The following is a 25,773-nucleotide window of genomic DNA, read 5'->3' as shown; positions in this document are numbered from 1 at the left end:
AGAAGAAGGGAAGCAGGCTCCCCGCTGAGCAGGGAGCCCGATGTGGGGCTCGATCCCAGGACCCTGAGATCACATACTGAGCTAAAGTCAGAGGCTTAACCCACTGAGCCACCAGGTGCCCCTGTGATCAATTTTTAAAATGTTTTGAGTGTTCCTGAAAAGAATGTGTCTGTGTTCTTTTATTTCTGCCTTCCTAGATTTTTATTTCATTTTATCTTGCTTTTCTTTCATTTTAATGTTTCATTTACTTAAAAAAGATTGCCAGCCATAGTTTTTCCATACAAAGGCCAGATTAACATTTGCTCATGTTTCTTGGTCTCCCTCTTAAGCCTTTATATCCACTGACTTGTCGTTCAGATTAAAATTTTCCAGATTTTTTAGTACTGAGTTATTTTTGGATATATGGTCTTGTTCTTTCCTTTGATCTGGGAGGTTTTGTTTTTTTTTTTAAATTTTTATTTATTTATTTGATGGAGAGACACAGCAAGAGAAGAAACACAATCTGGGGAGAGGAAGAGGGAGAAGCAGGCTTCCCACCAAGCAGGGAGCCCAACACGTGACTTGATCCCAGAACTCCGGGATCTTGACCTGAGCTGAAGGCAGAGGCTTAACCCACTGAGCCACCCAGGCGCCCCTAGAGGGTGTCTTTTGGGACAAACGTGTTCCCTTCAATGTAGTCTTTAACATCTGAATGACAGTTTAGCTGGATATAAAATTCTTGCTTCAGATTCTTTTCCTTTGGTACTTTGGTCAATTCAGTTTGATACATATTCCTTTGTAAGTGATCTGTTTTTCTCTAGACTTTAGAATATTTTGTTGTGTTTTAATATTCACTATAATATTTTTAAGTGTGTGTTTTTCCTTCTCTGTCCTGTTTGGTTTATTTGGGGCCCTCATCTTTCTTAAGTTCTATGGTTATTGTCATTATTTCTTGAAATACCTAGATATTGGGACTTACACTTATCTTTCTTTTTGTTGACGTACAGTTCATACAATAAAATGCACAGATGTTAAGTGTACAATTCTGTGTGTTTTGACACGTATGCATTACCTTACAACCATGATCCCAATCAAGATTTAAAAAACATTTCTCTCTCTAGAGCTGTTTCCCTCTTGCCCCTGTCCAGTTCATTTTGCCTCCCAAATGTAATCTTTATTCTGATTTCTTTCACTGTAGATTATATTGGTCTTTTCTGGAGTTTCATATAGATGGATTACACAACATATACTCTTTTATGTTCAGCTTCTTTCACTTAGCATAATATTTTTGAAATACATCTGTTGTACTCTTTGTTCACACGTCTTTTTGCTGAGCAGTTTTCCCTGTGTGTGTGTGTGTGTTTGGAGGATGTTTGTTAATCATGGATTGTCAACTTCAGTAGTTTTTTATTTACTAGATACAGACCTTTGTCAGTTGTATGTACTATGCATGTTCTTTTCCATTATGTGCCTTGTCCAGTATTTTTTTAAGATCTTATTTATGCAGAGGCACCTGAATGGCTCAGTGGGTTAAGCCTCTGCTTTTGGCTCAGGTCATGATCTCAAGGTCCTGGGATCCAGCCCCGCATTGGGCTCTCTGCTCAGCAGGGAGCCTGCTTCCTCCCCTCTCTGCCTGCCTCTCTGCCTGCTTGTGATCTCTCTCTCTCTCTCTCTGTGTCAGATAAATAAATAAATAAATAAACAAATAAATAAATAAAATCTTTAAAAAAAAAAAGATTTTATTTATGCATGAGTGGGGAGGGGCAGAGGGGAAGAGCAGGGGAGAGGGAGGGAGGGAGAAGTGTGCTCAGGGAGAAGCAGACTCCCCGCTGAGTGAGGAGTCTGATGCAGGGCTGGATTCCATGACACTGAGATCATGACCTGAACCAAAGTCAAACACCTAATGGATGATCTACCCAGACACCCCATCTATTCAGTTTCTTAATGGCATCTTTTTTTTTTTTTTCTTTTGTGGTGTCTTTTGATGGGCAGAAATTTTACTATTGATAAGTCCAGTTTATTGGTTTTTTTTGGGTGGGGGGTTAAGACTTCCTGTCTTCCCCAAAGTCACAAAGATACTCTCTTACGTTTTCTTTTAGAAGCTTTGTGGTTCTAGCTTTTATCACTAGGTCTGTGATCCATTTCAAATTAATGGAGTAAGTTTGGGGCTGATGTTTTAACTTTAATTGATGTTTTACCCTCTCTCTCTCTCTCTCTCTCTCTGTCAAATAAATAAAATCTTTTTTTTTAAGATTTTATTTATTTATTTGACAGAGAGAGAGATCACCAGTAGGCAGAGAGGCAGGCAGAGAGAGGGGGTAGCAGGCTCCCTGCTGAGCAGAGAGCCCGATGTGGGCCTCATCCTAGAACCCTGAGATCATGACTGGAGCTGAAGGCAGAGGTTTTAACCCACTGAGCCACCCAGGTGCCCCTGTTTTACCCTCTCTTTAAAAATCTTTTCTGTTTCGGGCGCCTGGGTGGCTCAGTGGGTTGAGCCACTGCCTACAGCTCAGGTCATGATCTCGGGGTCCTGGGATCGAGTTCCGCGTCGGGCTCTCTGCTCAGCGGGGAGCCTGCTTCCTCCTCTCTCTCTCTCTCTGCCTGCTTCTCTGCCTACTTGTGATCTCCCTCTGTCAAATAAATAATAAAATCTTTAAAAAAAATGGTTAAAAAAAAATTAAAAAATTAAAAAAATATATTTTCTGTTTCTTAATCCTTCCTGGCTCTTTCCTGGAAGTGTTCCCCGATCTGGTATCTGTTCCCTATTTCCACTTTGCCTCTTACCTTTGTTATTTCAACCGTTTTTCATACTGAGTATTTCCACTTGGGTGCTCTAACACTTGATTGTTCTGTTTTCTATTGCTAATATCTTTCCTTACTTTTTTTGTGTGTTTCTAATGCTTAGTTGAAATTCTCGGTCCATCTGTTGAATACAGCTGATTCCGGTGTATCTCTAATCAGTGTGTTTTGAAGTCATTGTGTTCCTTGGATTCTCCGGTCTTTCACCCGTGATCTCATTTCTTGGGAGTCAGGTGTGTTTATGGGGGGGCGGGGAGGTCAGGTTCAGAGATTATGTCTGGTGCTGAGGACTGAGCTAAGGATCTAAGCCTGACTCTGGTCTCTGTCAGCATCAGTGAACCCAAGGAGATGGCAGTCCTGGCGTGGAGAGCCTCAGTTTGGCTTTGCCACTCCCCCTCCCCAGGTAACCAATACCCCAGGACTGGGCCTCACTTCCAGCACCCCAGAAGCAGCAGGCAGGGAATGGGGCTGTCTGGTTAGGTCAGAATCCACCAGCCCTGAGGTCTGGAAGGGGAGGGGTGGTTGAAGTGGCTGGAGGCCCATCCGTTTCCTCTTGATTCCTATAACCCCACGTGGCCTGCTTCACTGCCCTGATTGCACTCCAAGGTTGTTGTTTGTCATTTTTTTTTGTTATATAGGTTTTATTTTTGGGACGCCTGAGTGGCTAAGCTGGTTACGCCTCTGCCTTCGGCTGAGGTCATGGGATCTCAGAGTCCTGGGATCGAGTCCTACATCGGGCTCAGCAAAGAGCCTGTTTCTCCGTCTTCTTGCTGCTCCCCCTGCTTGTGTGCGTTCTCTCTCTCTGTCTTGCAAATAAATAAATAGAATCTTTAAAAAAAAAAAAAAAGGTTTTATTTTTAAGTTATTTCTGCACCCAGCTTGGGGCTTGAATTCACAACCCCGAGATCAAGAGTCGAATGCTGTATGGACTATGCCAGCCAGGTCCCCTTTGGCCCTGGTTTTATACCAGCAGACACTCAGGCGTGCAGACACTCATGTCCAAGTGAGCGTGCTGGCTGTGGTCGGTCCAGGGCAGTGGGCCTGCTGGGGAAGGCTTTTGATGCAAAGGGGTAAAAGCAGAACTCAAACCTGATTTTCTTTTCTATTCTAATATCTCCATCAGCCTAAAGACTATGTCCCACTCCTTCTCCTGGCTGTTGCACCAACCCCCTACACACAAGTTTAAAACTCCCTTCGGTGTCCCCTGGACATTGCATTTTCTCTGTAAGTCCCTAGGCTTAGTGACATGTTGCTGCTTTGCTGTTTCGGTACTCAGGTGTTAATTTGAGAAAGAGGGTTCAGGAGGTGGATAATCTTCCCTTACCGTTAGCTTTAACGCTGCATGGCTTCCCTGCTCCTGCAGCCACTGAGCCACCAGCTGGAGCCCAGTGGCTGCTGCAGAAAAACGGCGCATTGATTAGGGGGTACCACTGAGTCCGTGATATTAGAACAGATGGACCAAGAATTTTATTTTATTTACGTATTTTGACAGACAGAGATCACAGGTAGGCAGAGAGGCAGGCCGAGAGAGAGGAAGGGAAATAGGCTCCCCGCTGAGCAGAGAGCCTGATGTGGGGCTTGATCCCAGGGTCCTGGGATCACAACCTAAGCTGAAGGCAGAGGCCCCAACCCACTGAGCCAGGTGCCCAGGTGCCCCTATATTCACATATTTTAAGATTTTATTATTTGAAAGCAAGCGAGTGTGTGCTTTGAGCAGGAGCTGGCAGTGGGGAGGGGCATAGGGATTTGCTGAACGCAGAGCTGGAAGTGAGGTTCGATCCCAGCACCCTGGGATCATGACCTGAGCCATAAGGCAGACACTTAACTGATGAGCCACCCAGGCAACTCTGTATCAAGAACTTTAAATAAGCATTAGAAGCCTGCAAAAGAAATAAGGAAAGATGGTGGCAACATAGAATAAGAAAGTATTAAAAAAAAAATAAAAGAACAAAATGGAAGTATTTAATATGAAAAACCAGCCTCATCATCTGCCCCTGCCCCAACCTTCACATGCACTTCATAGCTCACTATTCTCCGGGGGTGGGGGGGACTTTAGTGACATACCCTAGAACTTTGCATGGGCTGTTTGCTCTCCTGAGACTGCCTGCCTTCTACTCTGCTGGAAAAATTCTGGTGCATCCTTGAGACTGCTTCCCTGGTGGCCCCTCATGGTCTGTGTGATACTCAGGGATGGCATTGGGCTCTGGAGTTAGGAAACCTGGCTGCTTGTCCTGATTCTTCAGCTCACGGGCTGTCTGACTTTGGGAGGGTCACACTACCTCTTTGGACTTCAGGAACCTGCTGGGGGAAAAATATGAGTGTGTCAGGGTAGACTAGAGTTCTTTTGGCTCTGACAAGCCTATGGGATGGTTAAGTGCAAAGGTTTTGGAGTGGGGCTGCGCATGATCCCTTCCTGGCTCAGCACTCAGTCCCTTTATTTCAGTGCCTCGGTTTACTAACCGGGCATAATGGTTCAAAGTCTGTACTTCCGAGGTGGACATTCTGGGTTCCTAGTCCCAGCTTGACTACTGCCTGCTGTGTGATCATAGGCAAGTTACTTAACCTCTCTGTGCTCCCCCCACCCCCGCCTTCTGTAAAATCGGGTTGGTACTGAGGATGCCTACTAGGAGCATAATGAATGCAGCTATTGTTTGGCCGCTGGTGGTGGTTCACCATGACGCAAACTTCTCTATTCAGTTCAACAAATTCTTGATGTTTGTCCGCCAGGCCTTCCTAAATGTTTTCTAAATAACACTTTCTATTGAGTTTTATCTCTTAACAGATACTCTCCTGGGCATCTTATCTTTACAACAACCTTGCCAGGTGGGCTTGACTAACCTTGTTTGATGGATAAGAAATCTGCAGCCCCAGACGCAGAGTCACTTTCAAAGTTGGACAGACTCAATCCATGTCTGCTTCCTCCATGGCCAAGGTCTTTCCACTATGCTCCAGCGTTCAGGGAGATTACACGGGCGTTTTGGGGATTCCCGGGCAGATCCAGATGGGGAAGCTCAGTGGGAAGTTCCCCACCCCTTCCATGCGTATTCCAGCTGTCTGCCTACCCTTGGCCTTACACAAGATGTCTTTAGGAGGCTTAACACTGATGCGGGTTTAGTGATGGGCAGAAGTTAATTACAGGCTCATGTGACCTGGGATAGAGAGCCACAGGGGCTTTGGGAAAGGGAGAGGGACTCTCGGAGGACAGGGAATCAGCGAAGAAGAGGCTTGAGTTTCAACAAGCCCAGAGCTGGAGACGGAAGGCGAGGCCTTTGGGAGTAGATGTGGGCCTTGCCCAGAGGCGGCTGCAGAGGCTGGCACCGGGGCTGACCCCGGCCTCTCTGTGCTCCTGCAGGCCCGGGCTTGTGCCTTCACCTGGCGGAGCCTTGCTTGCGTCATCTGCCAAAGGGCAGCTAGTGCCATGTGGTAGGGTTAGGGGAGAGGGCATCAGGGAGCCCTGCAGCCACTGGTGAGATGAATAGACGGAGGCGGACACCAGCTTCAATCCTAAAGCTTCCTGAATTTTCCTTATCTGCAGATCGGGAATCACGTGCTCTGCGGCAAGGAGATCTACTGTGTTCTCCTGCCGTCTCGGGCTTGTCCTCACCATCTCCTCTTGGCCTCGCTGCCTCCTGTTTCTCCGTCAGGCCTAGCACCAACCACCTGGTAGCCTGTTGACTTTGCTCCTTCTTTGTTGTCTGGTCACCCCAGCAGCAGGGATTCGGGTGGTTCTGTTCATTGTGTAGAATACCCTCCAGCCATAGTAGGTGCTCAGTAAACAGCAATCAGCCAGATGTTGGTTGAATTACAAGGAGGGAAGGCCCTGGTATGCCAGCGGTGCTCAGTCAGTATCAGCTGGATCTTGGCGAGGCAGGGTAGAGGCTGGGACAGTTGATTTGGGGCGCCCAGGGCTGCCTGTGAAAGCTTTTGAGGCCTAGATTTCCGGGTTGTGCCTGGTTCCCTCTCTGGCCGCAGCCTGCAGGAGGAGAGTCTCATAGGATAGTAAAGCCAGATGGGCCTGCTCACTGGGGCTTTGCATGGAGCCAAGAGCCTCAGGCAAACAGGAAGCCCATGATGCTGGGCTTTCTTCATTAGATTTTTAAAATTGCATTTATTTTATTATTTTTATTTATTCATTTTTTAAGTAATCTCTATGTCCCATGTGGGGTTGGACTCATGACCCTGAGATCAAGAGTCACACTCTCTACCAACTGAGCCCACCAGTTGGCTCCTCCTCCTCCTCTTCTTCAGCTCTTTAAACCACTCTGACTTCTCAACAGCACAGACTGCCTCGGAGAGATGACAGCCCCAGTGCCAACCCTGCACCTGGGAGAAAAAGCTCTGGTTCTGGAGCCAGGCCGATCCCACAGCATGGCCTGGGCTGGCTCCCCCCAGCAGAAGGATCTTGGGCAGGTTACTTCACCTCTCTGCCTCTCCGTTTCTTTCTCTGTGAAATGGGTGTAGCAGTATTACCCCCCATACTCTGACCTCCTGGGGCTTTCTATAAAACCCAGTGCAAATGTGTTTGCTAGACTGAAGGGCCTGCAAGGCAGAGCTTTGCACCTGCAGCACCGAGCACAGGGCCAGGCATACCACAGACACTTGGCACAGGTGGAAGAACTAAACCCCACTGACATCAGCTGTTGGAAGGGGAGGGTCTCAGTCCTGCCTGCAGTAGGGTCGTGGGTCCTGTCCGAGGACCTCCTATGATTCTAAGGGTTTATAGATTCCAAAAAGAAAATGTAACTTGTATTCAGTTGGACTCCTATTTAATCATGCACTTGAAATTTATGGATCCATCTTTACCTTGTTTACAAGCTTTTTCCTTTGGTAGGAACGGCTGGCTGGGTATGACATGATGTGGTTGCTTACATTATAAGGGGCTCAGAAGAACTGACTGGACTGGAGTTCTGAGGTCAGACTGTGTTCCAAGAAACAGGAAATCCAAGGCAAACAATAAGGGGAATTAATTGGCTCATGGAACCTGGATGTTTAGAGGCAAGCTTCAGGCATGGCTGCATCCAGGGACTCAAGCAATGTTACCCAAGACTCCAGATTCTAAGGAGTGGTTCCATCTTTAGGCCCCACACAGTGCTCTTCCCCTCTGCCTCACCCTTTGAACACACCATCCAGGTGGAGAAAGTCTTCCAAGGTAAGCCCAGCAGGACCCATCTGGAGCTGCTGGGGGTGGGGATCAATCCCACCCAAACCCCAGGGCTGAAACAGGGAGGGTGGCTGTCCAAGGAAACTGTCGTATTGTTAGGAAGGGGGACTGGATTCCGGGTGGCCAGAGATGACAGCGGAGATCCACTATGGTCATCAGAAGGGGAGCTGTGGAAAGCCTTAGGAACATCTGTACACCACTTTATAGTTTGGAAAGTTCCTTCCCTCCCCGGAAGCTGATATTGGAGGCAGAGTGGCGTTTATTATCCCTGCTTCACAGATGAAGAAACAGCTCTTGAATATTTGGCCAGGACCCTGACTTGTACCCCTGGGCTGCCCCTGCACATCTCAGCCTCTCCAGGGAGTTACAAACGGGGAAAGGCTGACCTGGGAGGGAGGAAGCAATTGTGACCAAGCAAAGCCACTCCCGTTATGGAGGCAGCCCAAGGGGAGTTGGCCGGGGGGCGGAGGGAGCAGCCTGATTTCAGGGCCAGTGGTGGGGCAGGGGCTGGGCACACATACCAGGGATATCCCGCAGAACTCCTATGAGGACACCAGCAGGCACACAGAGAAAGGCAGAACGAGATCACCCGGCACGCTGTTACAGGGCTCCTTGTACCGGGGGTGGCTGAGGCCTCAGGTCTTGCCACCAGTGGTGGAAGTAGTCCTGGCAGATGGCTGGGATGGGGGTAGAAGCAAGTACACTGGCGGTGGAGCCAGCGGGCCCTGGCCTAGATCCCAGCTCTCCCACGCGATGGCTGTGTGACCCTGCTCCTCCCTCCTACTTCCTGAGTCTCAGTGCTGTCTCCTGACCCAGAGCTGATAATTCCCACCTCACAGGATCCTGGGAAGGCAGAATCAAAAGCTCCAGCACATAGTAGGTGCTCCATTAAGAGTCTTTCCCTTTCCATCTCCTTGTGACCTTGGCCAAGTTACTGAACTTCTCTGTACCGTGGGAGCAATGGTGGCACATACGGGAGGGTTGCTGTGCGGGTTAGGCGAGTCCGTGCATGTGACGCGCCTCGAACGGGGCCTGGCATGCTCGTTGCGCCCGTTACTACCAGCTAACATTGAGTGTTTTAATGTGCCGAGCCCTGGGCATTTACCTCCCAGTTGATCGTATTCTCGTGCTTCCAATCAAGACAGTGACATAGGCACACACGGTGATGGTCTGCCTGCGACAAGGGAGGATACTGAGGCCCAGAAAGGTGAAGTGACTTGCCCAAGGTCGCGAAACCTGTAAGCCACGGGGACTCGGCTGAGCTGTGCACCCTTGGGTGGGACCCTTGCTTCCGTGGGCTTAGGTTTCCTGTGGGGCGAGGCAGTCTCCCTGCCCTGCCACCTCCTGGGGTCACCGGCAAGTGCACGGGGGGCAGGAGTCTCCTCCTCTTGCTGGAAGGTTCTCTGGGAATGTGCGGAACGCGCTTATCCCGGGCCAGCTGCAGCGCACTATCTCTGGGAACATCCGTGTCCTCCCGGCTCTGACGCCAGCACGGTGTTTGCGAGCCCCCTGCACATGCCACCCGGGGATGCTGCTCGTGTTGGCCGCTGTCCAGCAGGTTACAAGTTAACTGCCTATTTCCCCCATCCCCAGTGTCTGGCTTCTCTCAGGGCCCACATGGGGATTGTGGGATGGTGGCTTCCTCTCCCAGGGGAAGGCTGACGGGTGCGGGGGTTTGAGGGGGAGGGTGGGGAGTGGGGAGAGCCGGGGTGGTCCAGGGACCTGCTCCAGGAACCCCTCGGAATAGGGGTGGGTCAGGCTGGAGGCGTGCATCCAGGCTCACTCACACCCTCTGACCTCGCCTCACCTCTGTTCTGTAAGTGGGGACAGGGCGTGGGGACAAGGAGGAAGCCTACCCCCTTCCCTCTGGGGGCTGGGGTGACATGGAATGGGTGTGTAGGGAGCCCGAGCCCACTAGTAGCTGCACGTGTCCCATTCATCCATAGACACAAAATGACCCACGCTGCAGCTGGGGCCGACGTGGTTCCTTTCCAGGCTCGCTGGCGGCTTAGGGGTTTACACTCGGCCCTGGGAGACAAACATCCAGAAGGAATGTTGAAATCTGGCTGGGCTGTGTGACCTTGGGCAAGGGACTTCAACCTCTCTGTGCTTCTGCTCTGTCACCTGCAGACTGGGGGTAAGAATAGTGCCCGCGTGGCAGGTGGCGGGTAGGGAGTAAATGAGTGGATGGAGGTACAGTGCTTTGAACAATGGTCGGTGCAGAGTAAGGGCTGTGAGTAGGTTTGAGGGCTTTTTTAGAATGGTCTCGGTTTGAATGGTTCTCTTTAGGTGACACAGATCATTAATGTTTGGAATGCCAAGACCCGGGCGCCCACGCTAGGCTCACGGACTGCCTTGTGCTTCTAGTCGCAGCCCCCGCATTGGAGCCAGCTTCCATGGACCCCTGTCCCTGCTGTTGGTGTGCTGTGTGACCCTGGGGAGGCGTGTACCCTCCCTGGGCCCTTCCTTTTTGTGTTGTTGATTGGGAGAGCGAGGATGGGACAGTCTGGTGTCCCGGTAGCGGAGGGGCTCCTGCCACAGGGGTGCTGGGTGTCCCCCAAGTACGGGGATGGCGGACAGCTTGGAGAGACGCAGCACCTGCCTCCCCCGCCTGTCCCTCCCCATGTCCTCTCCGTGGGATGGTGGAAGCCTGTGTGCCCGTAGAGCAGCCATCCTTGACCACCTCCCAGGCCCTCAGCCATCTCAGGCCCCAGGCTCGGGTTTCCGGGTCCTGCCATCCCCCCCCCCCATCCCCGTGGCAGCTGTCCTCCCACCACTTGGCCCTTGACTGGCTTCAGTCCTCTGCCCACAGAGCCAGTCGGTGGCATCCAAACCATCCAGATGCCCCAGGAAAGCTTTGGCTCCAGAATCCGCTCCTTTGGGGGCCTCTGATTCCAGCTCCGCAGTGTGGCCTCGGGCAAGGAGCAGACGCCTGAGCTTCAGTGTCCCTACCTGTAAGATGGACTGGCATGTCCGTGTGCAGGGACACGCAGGACGTGCTCTCGACTAGGCTGAGCTGCGCGAGCAGAGCCCTTTGTGACTGGTCTGGGCTGCCCCCTCTGCCCGCCTGCCAGGGGCACCGCCCGACCCTGTTATCTGCACCCCCCATCTTTCTACCCCGCCCCCCACCCCCCACCCCCGTCTTTCCAGCCCAGCCTTCCTCCCCATCCATCCATGGAACCTTCCTGGCCGATGTTCTCTCTCTCCCCTTCAAGAGGAAAAGAGCATGTCAGGCTGCGTGGTGGGTTGTTTCCTCCCGCGTGGAGACGTGGAGACCCTTTGACTCGAAGAACTGGAACCTCACTCCCTTTCCCTTCACTAAATACCCCTCCTCCCGCCACATTAGCACCCTGCAGCCGGAACTCTGGTGGCGCCTTCCAGACAAGCAGGACTGTGGGAAAGCCCTGAGGGTGACCGGCTGCCTGGCCGAGTGAGCAGAGAACGGCCAGTCCATTTTCTGCTCCCAATTCTCACGTGCCCCTCTCCTTGCCTGTCCTTTGTGTGTCCATCTGTCCTCCGCCACTCCGGCCGGCAGTCAGCCGAACCCTTACCCTGCCCTGTGGTCTGTTTTAAGCCGGTCCATCTGTTAACTCCTGCAGCCCTCACAACAACCCTGTGGTTTGTCCTGGTCTCCCACTTTGCGGATGAGAAGCCCGAGGCACAGAGGGCTGGGGCTGGTGGCCTTTAGCTGCCCAGCTGGAGGGGCGGAGGCAGGGTCTGAGCCCCGTGGCCTGGCGGCGGGGCTCGCTCTTCTGCTGCTGGGCTGTGTCTTCGGCCACTCCCCCCCCCGGACCCCACCAACCTCTCACCCACCTGCCGACACCCCCTGGCCACCCATCTGTGCACCTGGCTCTGCCAGCCACGGGGCTGCCACCGTCAGCAGAGCTCATGCTGTGGTGAAGGGGCCACAACCAGTGGCTCTCTGAGGCTCTGATGGGGTAACCATGACCAAGGTCTTGAGCGCCCCAGGTTCTGGGAGCTTGGGGAGGAGACATACCCACTGCCTGGGCTGAGGCAGGGGTGTGGGGCAACTCTGCAGAGCTATCAAGCTGATAGCAGGGAACATTCTAGACCAGGGAACACTGTGTACAGAGATGATGAGACTGGAAGTGCTCCGGGGACAGCTGGAGTCTCAGCTGAGCCTTAAAGACGCAATGGCTTGGCAGCCGGATGACCCCGTGCTTCCCCGGGCACTCGCACATCTGTTTTCTGCTCATGTGGAGTGCTGTCCGCTGCTGGAGGGCTGAGCCTTGCCTGTCCCCAGCATCTGGCCAACTGCCCTCTGGGGAAGTCCCTCCTTGGGTCTGACCTGCAGCCCACTCTGACAACCACACATTCCTTCCTGAGCCCTGCACCCAGAGGCTGCTTCATGGAAGCCATAAATAAGCCATGTCACTGAATGAATAAAGTCCGGGCCAGCAAGGCTTGCCAGGGACACCAGGCTTGGCTGAGAGAGGGATTCCATGTCCCCTCTCTCTGACCCTGCAGCTGAAATGTTCCTCCCCGGGGAGCTGCTACAGCCCAGTTTGGTGCTCTAGCAGGCCCCCAGCCCCCACCCCGGTCCCCAGCCCCCTGGCAGCTCAGGGAACACACAGCAGTTCCTGTGGCCACAGCTCCTTCAAAGAGCCAGGAAGGCCCCCCCCCTTGACAGCCCAGAGGGCGCTGGCTTCCGCCTGTTCTGATTCTGATTGTTCCCTGCGGGGAAGGAGGAGCTGGGCAACCGGGGTAAGTCTTTTCTCTCTGGGCCTCAGTCTTCCCATCTGGGCAGTGGGACAGTCTACTCACAGAATGACTCTGTGGGTCCTGGGGGGAGAATGGGAATTTGGGGGATGGTGTGTCTCTTTAATCTCCTTTTTTTTTTTTTTTTTTAAAGATTTTATTTATTTATTTGACAGAGAGAAATCACAAGTAGACGGAGAGGCAGGCAGAGAGAGAGAGAGGGAAGCAGGCTCCCTGCTGAGCAGAGAGCCCGATGCGGGACTCGATCCCAGGACCCTGAGATCATGACCCGAGCCGAAGGCAGCGGCTTAACCCACTGAGCCACCCAGGTGCCCTTTAATCTCCTTTTAAATTTGAATCAGCCACACCCTTTTCTTTCTCTGTGCTCCCTTCACTCAAAGCTCATCAGGTCCTCAGCACCTGGCAATACAGGCAGAGTGAGGGCTGTTAGGCCCCAGCTGGAGTTGTACAGATACACAAACACACACTTTTAATACCTCCCGGTCACCGTAAAGAACACCTCCATCACTCTCATACTTTTCCCAGTCTGTCTCCCTCCCCAGGAAACCACTTGGGAGTAGAACTTTCTAACCCCCCCCCCCATTCACCCCCAAGTGATTCTTGTGGCCTGGTTTGGGGAAGTCTGCTCAAAGGACCTCCTCAGCCTAGATTTCCCAGGGCTGTGACCTCCAGCCGGGAGGCTCCCTAAGGACAAATCACTGTCTTCTGGCCTGGCCTAGCAAGGCCAGGGAGCAAGAGGTGACCCTCTTCGGGTCTCCTATTGATTTAGGAGGCTGGATGGTGGGGGAGACTTAGAGCTGTCCCAGCCCCGGGGAGCTGGCAGGGAGGGTCTCTGGGTGAGCTGTGGGGGAGGGAACCTGGAGCAGGGGTGACCTTCTGGTAGCTTCCTTGAGGGGTCCTGTGCAGGGCATGGTCAGCACTTTCCATCTATGTGAGCCTGAATCATTTCCACCACTGTATCCGCCCCGCCTCCCACTACTGCCCAGGCCTTCCTTCCCTCGCCTGGGAAGGGGGACAATTGAGCCAGCTCTCTCGCTAACAAGCCTGAGGTCAGGTGTGTCCCACTCAGTGTCTGGCACACCACAGGTGCTCTCCGGAGTGGGTGATGGTGTAGGCTCAGGGCCACAGGGACTGACCCAATGTCTCAGAGCTTGGGGTTGGGGGGGTGGTGCTCTGGGGCCTGACCCAAACAGTGCTGGCCTTGTGATAGCTGGGCCAGATGACTTTACTGATGAGCCTCAGTTTCCCTGTCTGTCATGGGGGCCGTAAACCAACGCTGCTCATGTCCCTAGCGTGCTGTGCTGGTCTGATGCAGTCTGAGTTAAGGGCCTATTGAGAAAGAAAAGGCTTTCATGGAGTCACACGCCTGGATTTCCTATCTTCATGACGAGCCTAGTGGCCCTTGTGGGACCAGAAAGAAGGGACCACTTGGTGTGAGAGGGTAAACGCCTCTTCCCCTGACCTTGAGTGTTTTGTACCATGGAGTGTGAGGGGTCCCAGGTGGCCGGAGTTACAGCTGGACAAGGCCTGGTCTCAAAGGCACACTGCAGATGATGTCTGGGCTCTGGTTATGTCTAGTGGCTTCACTTCTCTGAGCCTCGGTTTTCCAATCTGTAAGATGGGAACTGTTAAGCCCATCCTGGCTTGATGAGATGTTGTTGGAACCCAAGAGAGATGGATACCGGGTTCCTTTCCGGAACAGAAAGGGACCTCCAGGCAGGCCGTGGTAGCTCAGCTGCCTCCAGCCTGTGTGTGCGGGCTCTGCAGGGATAGCTGGTGATTTTACTGAAGGCCGCTGTCCTGCAGGTCTGGTGCTCTCCCAGTTCTGGGGCAGTGCAGGGGTTGGGGTGACAGGCTGTTCTGAGCTCCTGTTTGCTTCATCTGTAAACAGGGGTGCTGACGCCCATCATGGGGCCAGGCACGCAGTGGGTGCTCCATAAGAACAGTTCCTCTTATTCTGGACATCTTCCCCCTTTCGGCAGATTCAGTGCAATCTCGTTCCCAGGCTTGTAAATGGGGTGGAACAGCCACTGTAGCTTTTTCAGAGGAGTCACGGATCATGGCTTTTGCCAGCTGGGGATTCCCTTCCTTCTGTGCTTTTATCCCACGGGGCGGGGGTGGGTGGGGAACCAGCATAATGGCAGCTGCTTAGTAGGTGCTCTTTTTACCCTGGCTGGTCAGGGATCTCCAAGAGAATAGAGACCGAGTCTATCCTGTTCCGCCAACAAATCCTTAGTACCTAGAACAGAGTCAGGTACACAGCTGGCGCTCACTAAATGCTGGGGACTGAAGAAAGAATGAACAAAGTTGAATGAATAGGCATCAGGGTAGGGAAGGCCTGGCTTGAGGGGGAGGGGAGCTTCATGGGCGGTTCCCCCACCCCCACCCCTCCCAGTTCATCCTTCCTGGGTTAATCCCCAAAAGATTAACCCCAAGGAACAAAGCCAGGTCACAGCCACTGACCCAGGGCATTGCAGAGAGCATCCAAGGCTAGCCTGCCTGGGTGCTTACAAGGTGCTCTGTGGGGCCCTCTTTGCCCCAAGATGGCTCTTGCGTCCCCCACCCTGAGCATGGTCCTCACAGCCGTCCTCAGCCTCCTCTTCCTGACCCTGGCCTTGAGCCTCCTCTGCTTCTTCACCTGCCGCCTGGCCAGGCCACTCAGGTAGGAGAACTCACCTGGGCCATACTCCCTCCCCTGCCAGCTCTCCTGCCCTAAACTCATTTGGCTACAGTTCGCTCCTGTGGGATAGAGAAGGGGTTGGGCACTGGTCTCTCTCCCCCTCTGTGGTGGGGAAACCAAGGCCCAGAGAGGCTGAGTTTCAGCTTGGGATGGAATCGCCCTGGCCACGGACTCGCTAGATCCTTTGCTCAATTTCCTAAAGTGTAAAAGAGGCTAATGACGCTTGCTGTGCGAGATTAAGCAAGACCACAGATATCAATACTTAGCACAATGTTTGGTATCACGTGAGTGCCCGAGAAATGCTCGTGATTTGTAGCTGTCAGTTGCCCTGGACCTTTTGAGATCCAGCCTTCCAGGACTGGCATTTTGCCTGGCTCCAAGGGGCGCTCATGCCCTCCACCCCAGGATGCTGAGTCAGTCCTCAGGGCCAAGGCTCAGCCCCCCTGCTCTCTCTCCTGACCTGCCAAGTAGCTGCTCCTTCTCCAGGGGGGGCCAGAGCCCAGTTAGGGCTTCTGCGTGCTTGCCATGAGGAATCAGAACACGTAGCTGGGAGCCGGGCAGAGACGGTCTAGCTGGGAGGTGGGGGACTGTGGGGCTGGCACACACTCGGAGGCTCCGTTCTGAGTTAGCAGAGCGTTGGCAGAGGGTGGTGGGCAGCCGGGGCCCCTGCAGCCCCAGACTGGGCCCCACCGAGCCCATCACCAGGGCTGCGAGAGAGTAGGCTTGGAGCCTCTGGGGGATGGGGGGGTGGGGCCAAGAGAGGAGCCAGCAGAGGAGACTCTTGTTTCCAAAGGGTTTCCTAGATTTCAGCCCCCTCTTCTTTTCAGGCAGTGGCAGTGGGAGGAAGCAGAAGGAGAAGCCACCTGTCTGTCTCTAGGACAGCTGGGTCTCAAGGCCACATCCCTGGGGCCAAAATTCAGGGCATTCCAGCCTGAATCTTGAAGCTTTTCATTAAGTTAACATTTACAGAGTTGCCCCTGTGTGCACAGGGTTGGGGATCCAATGATGGGGAAAATGGTGTTTACTCTCCCAGAGCATCAAGCGGACAGAGAAGAGAATCAAACAAGAATAATCACGTGGCCTTCAGAGCTCCTGGGGCCACCCTTGACTTTTCTTCTTCCTTCTTTCCTTGTTTGTATTGGGCCCCACAGGTAGAGGATTAAGTCCTGTTTCTCGGTACATGGTGAACTATCATGAGCCTTGGTTTTCTCACCTACAGAGGAGAATGTAGCCCCCCTCTGTCCACTGTAGGGCTTCCTGGTGAGACGTCATGGTGGAAGACTTCATAAATAGCAACAGGCAATGCACGGTCATTTGCCTTCTGTCTGTGTTTGCAGATTGTTTACCTAAGCTCTTAGAGAGCTTGAAATAGAACATACATGCCTTCATGCAGAAAAGCATTCATATTCTACATCATTATATATTATATATACATTTCAGATGGAATCCACCCATGGAACTAGTCCGCAGATCAGTCCCAAGTCCCCTGTGCCCACTCCAGTCACCACACCCCCAAGTGCAACCTTGATCTTGATCTTCTAAGCCCTCGCTTTGTCCTTGTACTTTGTATCTTGGGAATTACTCTCTCCGTACTCTTGGATCGACTTCCTCCGATCATCCTTACCTTGGCAAGATCCATTCATGTTTTTGGGCGGAGTTGTCAATCATTCGTCCTCGCTGTTGCGTAGATTTCCTTCTGGGAACCCACACAGCGTATTTCCATCCTGCTGGAGGTGGAGCCGTTCTGAGGCCATGACCGACGGTGCTGATGCCAGTGTTCTCCTGCTTGTCTTTTGGTGAACACACGTGTGCGTTTCTGTTGGAGATAGATGGGTCAGAAGGCAGATGTACATTTCAGCTTTGGTAGATGCTCCTAGTTTTCCAAAGGGATTGTACCAATCTGCAGCCCTCAGCAGTGAATGGATACTCTAGTTCTGCCCCATGCACTTGACAACGAGTGCATATCCCCACACACAAAGGAAGGATTTGGGGGTGATTCTTCCCTTCCCCGACCTCCCTTCTTGGAGCGTTGGCTTTCAACTGATGTCAATATTTACCAATACTGCCAAGCACTGGAGTAGGACAAACAAGGCAAAGTCCCAGCTTGTAGAGAATCCCAGTGTGGTGAGGGAAATGACCAGAAAAGGATTACTTTCGAAACAGGGACATGCCCACAGTGATGGAGATTGTATGAAGTTCAGAGGTAGCATCCTGGAATGAGTGGCCAACCGGAAGGCTGGCCTAGAAGAGGTGACTTCAGTTTTTAAGCTCTTGGAATAATATTGTGATGTATTGATATTGCTTATCAATTTAATAGCATTCTTTCTGACGTTAGGGTTTACTCTAGAAACATTTGAAAAAGGGGCGCCGGAGTGGCTCAGTCAGTTGTGTCTGCCTTCGGCTCAGATCATGATCACAGGGTCATGGGATCGAGCCCAACATCAGGCTTCCTGCTCAGTGGGAAGTCGCTTCTCCTTCTCCCTCTGCCCCTCCCCACTACTCCTGCTCTCTCTCTCAATCTCTCTCTCAAATAAATAAAATCTTAAAAAGTTTTTTTTTTTTTAAAGGTGGAGTAAAAAGAAATCAGAAGTCATACCTCTCAGTAAAGTGCTGGTAGATGTCAGATGTAGTGTTTCCTTTTAGTTCCTGCCCGCCCCACTGCCCCCCACCAAAGAGCCAGGTGGATGTAGAAGGGGCTGGAAAAGCATATGGGTGCAGTTTGGTGCTTTTGGTGAACGTTGGGTGTTTGCGGGTGGGAGGTGCCGGTGAGCCCTCCCCTCTGGGCACCGACATGCAGTGTGTAATTTTCCCCCTTAGATTTATTTATTTGAGGGGGAGAGAGAGAGTGCGCATGTGTGCAGGTGGGCAGGGGGGAGGGGCAGAGGGAGAAGGAGAGAGCTCAATCTCCTGACCCTGAGATCCTGACCTGAGGGAAACCAAGGGTCAGACTCTTAACCAGCTGAGCCACCCAGGCATCCCCAGCGCACACATTTTTAAGGTTGAATCAAGATCGCCTTTGCTAGTGGCAGCGTGGTTTCTTATCTGACACCACACTCAACGGCAAAGAGCGGTACATCAACACCACTGGTACATACACCAAATGGAGTAATCATTTTTATCTCGGTTGGTGGAAATAACATTTTCCTGTGCAACTGTTGCAGTTGAAATCTCTCCTCTTCCAGCAACATTTACACACAATAGGGTTAGTACGTTTCTCAACTGCAACTGGGGTTACCAGTTGTGATTCTGATGCATGACCATAATTTAGAAACTTTCTGATGCCATTGAATACGTGCTCGATTTTAAGCAATGTGGAAAACTTAAAAATATATATAATAAAAAGAAGAGGAAATCATTCCTGGTCTTTCTGCCCAGAAAAGACCACAGCTAATGTTTTGGTGTATTTCCTTCCAGTGTATGTGTGTGTGTGGTGTGTGTGTGTGTAACAGGTTTTTTTTAATTATAAAGGTAACATCTCAACACAGAAGAAAATTTGGGAGATGCAGAAAAGACAGTGAAAAGGCAGTCAAGTCACTGAAATGTCACCACCCAGAAACGGGCAGTCTTAACAGCCAGACTTCCTGTGTATCACTCACTCCCTATAGCTTTTATATCTCACTATAAATGCCAAGTTCTAGAAGAGAATGTGGCAAGTGCGGTTGTCCCTGTAAGAAAGGGTGGACTCTGTTTTGTCTCTGATGGGCTTGGGACACGGGTCATTAAAAGGCTATAGACTAGTCAGAATTGGAAGCAGGAGCAGCCTGACCTGGGAGCTCATTGGAAATGAACTCAGGAGTTTGGGCAAGGGCAGGTGGACCCTGGGCCTATTCCTCTAAGAGATTCTGGTGCTTGCTGTGGTTTGGGGAGCATTACACAGGAAGACCAAACTCTGGGTTCCGGGTTCCAGATGGAGTGGAGGTGGGGGTTCACCTGGGAAATGGGGAAGGAACCGCTTTGCAGCATGGAGTTCATTATACTTACATGACTGCGTGATTAAGCTTCTGGAGGGAGGGACTGCCTGGGTCGCAGCCCCACGCCAAGCCCCATGCGAGGCCGGTGATCCGTGCTCAACAAATAAGGAATAAGTTAGCGGATGTGTCAGTGAATGGACGAATGAATTCCAGAGCTGGAGCTCACGTGGTTTTTTTCCCCTTTAATTTCTAGGATCGGCACATCAGTTAACATCTGACCACCGCCGGCCCATCCCCTCGCACGCACGTTGATCATACCCTAGGCTGGAGAGAAAGCCGGTCTTGGAGAGGGCACCATGATTTCTCCCTTCTTAGTGCTGGCCATTGGCGCCTGCCTTACCAACTCCTTGGTGCCAGGTAAGCTGGAGGACCGGGCAGAAGGGTGGGGAACCCCAGTGCGGGTGGAATAGGAGGAGGGTGATGTCTCTGTTCAGGGTCATAGAACTATTCAAAGGCTTTAACAGCTTGAAACAACGTGTTTCCAGAGCAGGAGATCCCAGCTCTGCTGTTGCACGTGCTACTGTTAGGGCACTCTCTTTCTCTTTAGATGATCCTGTTCCTTAATGGGGGTATAGACTATGCCAAGTCTTGGATTGTTAAGTCTCCTGTTGCTTTTGTCTACTTAACACTCCTCCATGGCGATAACATTCCCTGGTGGTCTAAATTTTGCTGGTGAAATCGACAAAAGTTTTGTTTCGTTTTTGTTTGTTTGTTTCTTTTTCTTTTTTTTTTTTTTTTTAAAGATTATATTTCTTTGATAGAGAAGGAGAGATCACAAGTAGGTAGAGAGGTAGGTAGAGAGGCAGGCAGAGAGGGTTGCGGGGGAGGGGGGGGATGCAGGCTCCCCGCTGAGCAGAGAGCCCTGAGCTCATGACCTGAGCCGAAGGCAGAGGCTTAACCCACTGAGCCACCCAGGCGCCCCTCGTTTTTTTTTTGTTGCTTATTAGAGACTCACATGGAAGTTTTCCTGATTCTCCAACACATTCTAGACAGGTTGTTTATGTTAACTCTTCAGTTTCCGGTTCTCACGCTGTAAATTCAGACCTCTGCGGAGACTGGGCTTCCTTTCGGAGTGGCGCTCACATTTCTCAAGACTCGCTTTTCCGTATCCCTTCTGTAGTAACACATGCGCATTATCAACCTAGATCTGTATCCAATCTGACCCCTCAGCACCCAGCCCCGGCCCCCGTGGGAGAGGGGAGCCCCCCTCGGATCAGTCTATCCTGTGGATATTCTTTTCCTGTCCAATGGAGACAGGAATTCCTCCTCCTTAGGGCCGTTGTGGGAATCACGCAGTATAGTCAGTGCTAGACAGGGAGTGAGTGCTCTTGGGAAGAATATTTTCAACAGGTGGGGAGATGGGGGTGCAGGGAAGGGACTGACTGGCGCTTCCCCCCGGTGACACAGCCCGTCAGGACTAGGGGTGGAACCAGAGCTGCCAGAGTCTCAGGCCGTTGCTCCCTTTTGCGATCCCATGAAGCCTTTCAGTGTGGATCCTTGGGGACCTACAGTCACTCTGTGGGACCACGTCCCTGCTTTCTCAACACTCACAGCCCGCCTGAGTGAAAGGTAGACAGAGGGATGAAAAGTGAAAAGATGGACAAGCAACAATGTGAGAAATCTTCAGATATTCAGCAGTCGAACGTCTTTTGTATTTGTTCCTTTTAGCTGTTCTGATAAGTGTGTAGTGGCGTTACATGGTCTCCTCTTTTTATTTTATTTTTTTATTTCTTATTTTTTATTTTATTAAAGATTTTCTTTTTAAGATTTTATTTATTTATTTGACAGACGGAGATCGCAAGTAGGCAGAGAGGCAGGCGGAGAGAGAGGGCAAAGCAGGCTCCCTGTTGAGCGGAGAGCCCAATGCAGGGCTTGAATCCAGGACCCCAGGATCATAACCTGAGCCCAAGGCAGAACCTTTAACCTGCTGAGCCACCCAGGCGCCCCAGATTTTATTTATTTCTTTGAGAGAGAGAGAGCGCATGAGAGGAAAGAGGTCAGAGGGAGAAGCAGACTCTCCGCTGAGCAGGGAGCCCCATGTGGGATTCGATCCCAAGACTCCAGGATCATGACCTGAGCTGAAGGCCGTTGCTTAACCAACTGAGCCACCCAGGCACCCCCCCTTTTTTTAAATTAGGTATAACTTACAGTAAAGTGCACCAATTCAAAATGTATCACTTCATAGGTTTTGACATATTTTATGCCCACACAACCACCACCAGATGAAGAGGGAACATTTCCAGTCATGGGACAGAAAGGACTTTCGTATGCACTCCCCAACCAAGCCCGCCCCTTGGCCCCCAAGCCAAAGGTGGTGACCTAGACTTACTCCTGCCACCGTACATGAATTGAGCCTGTTTGGGACTTCATGTACACGGAATTGTACAGTATGTACTGATAAGTACTCTTCCCCTAGCATTATATTCTGAGCATTTGTGCGTGTCCTGTAATGTTCTCTAGAAACAATGGCCTCCTGATACTCTGTTGTCCAAGGCCGTGATTGCTGAGGCCATTCCTCTGACAATGAAATGGTCAGTTTCACATGCACCAAACCCTTCTCAGGGTCAGGCCCTGGGGGTGGCGCTGGTGGAAAAGACAAGGGCTCTCACCAGTCTTTGCGGGTCTCCCAGGGAGCATCCAGAGCTGGGAGCTTGGCAGAGTGGGATCAGAGCTGGAATCAAGAAGAAGGAATGGGGGCAGGGCAGGCTGATGTCAGCCCAGCCCCTGTGGTCGGGTGTGGGGAGGGGGCATCTGCGCGGATGTTGGGGCTAGGGGAGAGAGGGGCCGGTAAATCAAGACCACCCCGATAGCACCCAAATGGCCCGAGAAGCTCCTTGACCCAGGCCTTGCCACTGTGGTCGGTGTGGAGGAAAGCAGAAGGAGACGGGAGCCAGCCCTGGTCAAAGCCACTGGCTCTGTCCTTTGTTGAGTCTTGAACTCAATCCTAAAACTGCTTCTAGGAAGCTGTAACTCTCATTTTCCTGGGGGCAGAAGCTCAGGTGGTGGGAATTTGCCTCAAGGTACACAGCTGGATGGGAGGACTGAGGCTCCCCAGATTCCAGCGGGGTCGGGGGGGGGGGGTGTCTCTTCCCCTGTGAGTCAGCAGAGCCCTTCAGAAGAGTGGTGGCCCTGGAGGCTGGGGGCCCTGAGGGTGGGGGGCAGTGGGACAAGTCCTCGTGGCCTCTGCTGGGAGGAACAAGGGATTCCAGGTCTGGTGTGGAATTATTCCTCCGGGTGCTGGTTGGTGATCTGGGGGTCGAGTAAGGCATTTATTGAACCTGTCCGCACAGTGACCTTGAGAGGAATCTACATAAATAAATGCATTTGACAGGGAAGGAAATGGAGGTTAGGGAGGTGTGACCTGCCGCCATGGGGGTCCTTGGCACAGCTGTGGTTGTCACTGAGGTCTGTCAGGCACTGCCACTGTGTTCTTTCCATTGAAGGATTGACTGCTGGACACACGAGGGTGGGGGGGTGGCGGGCAAGGTAGGGAGTCGGGGGTTGGGGAGAAGAGCGTTCCTGGTTCCCAGTTTCTCTCAAGACCAGGCACACAGAACACCCTCCTCTTTGCTAATGTCTCCTAACGGGTGAGATTGTGTGTGGCTGCTTTAAATCCGATTCGTTAAACAAAGGGCAATCTTGCTTTCCAGTACCACAGTCAATGCTATTGCTAACTCAGGTTTCTGCTGCCTTTAATGACTAAGCCAGGCAGAGTTTATAATTGATGGCTGGATACCTCTGGGGACTCCTTCAGGTGAAAGTAGTTTGTTTTCTTGAACAGATTAAACATTACCCTCCTAATTGTGCTTGCACAATTCATTTGCTGCCTTAGCAGAATGTCTCTCTACTGGGTGGAAGGAAGCAGCGCGGGTTCTGGGGAGCGGAGCCAGAGCTGTGCAGCCCTGGGCACGTTGATTGACATCTCTGAGCCTTGGGCTGACCTAGGTGGTCTACAGACCACACAGTGGCTGGCGGAGACAGACAATCCTGGCTCCCTCTGCCAAGTCCAGGCTGCCTTGCCCTCAGGCACGAGAAGTTGGGGTATCCGTAATGTCTGGGGACGGAAAGCTACCCCCACCCTTGCCAGATAACTCTGTCTCTCTGTCTCTGCAGAGAAAGAGAAAGACCCCAAGTATTGGAGAGACCAAGCTCAGCAGACCCTGAAGTATGCCCTCAGGCTTCAAAATCTCAACACGAAAGTGGCTAGGAATGTCATCATGTTCCTGGGAGATGGTGAGACCGGTGGGGGTGGGGGACGAGGACACAGCTGGGTGCAGGCACCTCAGTAGGGGCTCAGGGAGCCAGGCTGCGGTGGAGGGGGCTGTGTTGAAGAGGCTGGGGCCCAGGGATGGGGGGATGTTTAAAGGGATGGGGGAGGGGGCAGGCTGTGGACCCAGGAGGTCTGTCTGCTCTGCCAGGCAGTTCCTGAGGATCTGGGGAAGGGTGAGAGAAAGGGGCCACAGAGTCAAATTTGTAGAGCCCCGTGCTCTGGTGCCCACACCCCAGCCAGCCTTGGCCCCAAACTAGAGAAGGGCAGGTGGTGCCCGAGGTGGAGGGGCAGGGAGCCCGAGAGACTGAGTCCCCCCTTCCCCTGCCGCAGGGATGGGTGTCTCCACGGTGACGGCCGCCCGTATCCTCAAGGGTCAGCTGCACCATTACCCCGGGGAGGAGACCAGGCTGGAGATGGACAAGTTCCCCTACGTGGCCCTCTCCAAGGTGAGCTCCAGCCGCGCAGGCCCAGGCCTCCCACCTCTCAGCTTGGCCTCACCGAGGAAGGGCAGGGCAATAGGGCCTGTGGGCAAGGCAGTCGGCCCTCCTGGGGTCTCTGTGGCCCCACCGTGAAGCGAGGATAGCAACAGCGGCTTGCCGAGACTTGATCTTGAGGGTCGTAGTCGTTGGTTTAAAAATCTATGGAAGTATAACCCGTATGGGGAAAGTGCACGTGTCCCAGTGGGCAGCTTGCGTTACTGCAGACTATGCCTGTCTATAGAGCCAGTGTCCAGGCTAAGAAACTGAATGTGACAGCAGCCACCAGGCCCCCCAGCTCTCCCCCAAACCCTTGTCCTCCCTGTCCCCCTTCTGACTTCCAACACCACCGCAGAGCTGTTCCGCTTCCTCCTTGCTGTCTGGGGAATCCCGTGGCCTATGTGCTTCTGCACTGGTCCTATTGCGTTCGTTCCCTCCCCAGGGGCCTCCGGGTGAATTCAATTAGTGATGGCAGCGCTTGCTGTTGGGGTCTCTGGTGGGGGCGGCGGGGGCAGCAATGGGGACGTTAATGGAATGAAGGTCTTCTGGACATCCTGGGTCAGGCCTGGGCTCCCTTCTGGGGCAATTGGCAGGAGCCGGGATGCAGTTCTCAGCCTAGTGGGGAAGGCAGGCAGGCACAAAGCTTCAGGGTCTCAATTAGAGGTTTTTCCCCATTCTAGATCCTGCTCCCCCCATCTTTTCCTCCCTTTGCCTCAGCCTCCCCCATGTCACTTTTTCAAGAACACCCCTCTCCCTTTCCCATCTCTAGGACTCAACCTGCCTCCCTTGCCCCCTTGCTGGCTCCCACAGCCCCAGACCCAGAGGGAGGCCCGAGTGACCCAGCCCCCACCCCCCTGCCTGTTGGAAGGTTCCACTCGCCCCTTCCCGCCACTCTGGCTGCCAGGGCATGGGGTGTGGGTGCAGAAAGCAAGCGGCTAAGTGATACCTTGGCTCTGGGGAGACCTTGGGAGGTAGCAGGGCTTGGCTAAGGGCACAGGAGGCCTCTCTATCTCCATCATGCTCCAGTCCTCATGGTGGGAGTGGGAGTGAGGTGGAGGCCAGCAGCAAGGCCTGGCCAATTCCTGACCCTCCTTTTCCACCTGCAGACGTACAACACCAATGCTCAGGTCCCCGACAGCGCAGGCACGGCCACTGCCTACTTGTGTGGCGTGAAGGCCAATGAGGGTACTGTGGGGGTGAGCGCAGCGACCCAGCGTACCCAGTGCAACACGACTGAGGGGAACGAGGTCACCTCCATCCTGCGCTGGGCCAAGGATGCCGGTGAGTGGGGTAGTGGTAGGGAGTGGGGCCCAGCTCTATGACTGGTCTGGGCCTCGGTCTGCCCCACTGGGTAATGGGGAGAGAACAGAGAAAGATGCTCTCCAGGGCTCGTCCAGCTCATGGCTAGGAAACTAGGAGATATTTGTGGAATCCTGTTCATGAGCAGGAAGGCTAGTGGCTTTAGGGGCCCGCTCAGATGTGGGTTCCTGTCCCAGCTCATTTCCGAGTCTATTTATTTGACAATAAAATGGGCGTGAAAACATCGCCGCCTCGTAGGAACGGTGTGAGGAAGGTGAACCTACGTAGAACGTAGCCTGGCGCCAGCCCCGTGGGAGATCAGTGTCTGCCTGTCCCTTCCTCCCTGGAAGTGGGGGCTCTTCTCCTGCTTGGTGTCCCGGGAACTTTGGAGTCAGGGT

The 25,773-nt window shown here is 52.6% G+C and overlaps 1 protein-coding gene across 3 annotated transcripts in view; it reads left to right on the top strand.

Annotated features, from left to right (window-relative positions):
• Window positions 1–25,773, top strand: part of ALPL (alkaline phosphatase, biomineralization associated) — a 55,666-nt gene that overhangs the window by 17,065 nt on the left and 12,828 nt on the right. Inside the window, exons 1-5 of one of the 3 annotated variants that reach the window (XM_032301847.1) lie at window positions 8,514–8,815; window positions 19,524–19,687; window positions 23,444–23,563; window positions 23,931–24,046; window positions 25,183–25,357. In XM_032301847.1, the coding sequence (XP_032157738.1) occupies window positions 19,627–19,687; window positions 23,444–23,563; window positions 23,931–24,046; window positions 25,183–25,357 (472 nt within the window). In that variant the 5' untranslated portion in view covers window positions 8,514–8,815; window positions 19,524–19,626. Of the gene's footprint in view, window positions 1–8,513; window positions 8,816–19,523; window positions 19,688–23,443; window positions 23,564–23,930; window positions 24,047–25,182; window positions 25,358–25,773 lie in introns of those variants that run through there. The other 2 variants (XM_032301846.1, XM_032301848.1) reach the window with 2 other exon arrangements.

Source organism: Mustela erminea, chromosome 10 (genome assembly GCF_009829155.1).
Source record: "Mustela erminea isolate mMusErm1 chromosome 10, mMusErm1.Pri, whole genome shotgun sequence".
NCBI classification, from domain to species: Eukaryota; Metazoa; Chordata; class Mammalia; order Carnivora; family Mustelidae; genus Mustela; species Mustela erminea.
The sequence above is the reverse complement of the archived record's forward strand: the minus strand, read 5'-3'. Positions and strand labels throughout refer to the sequence as shown.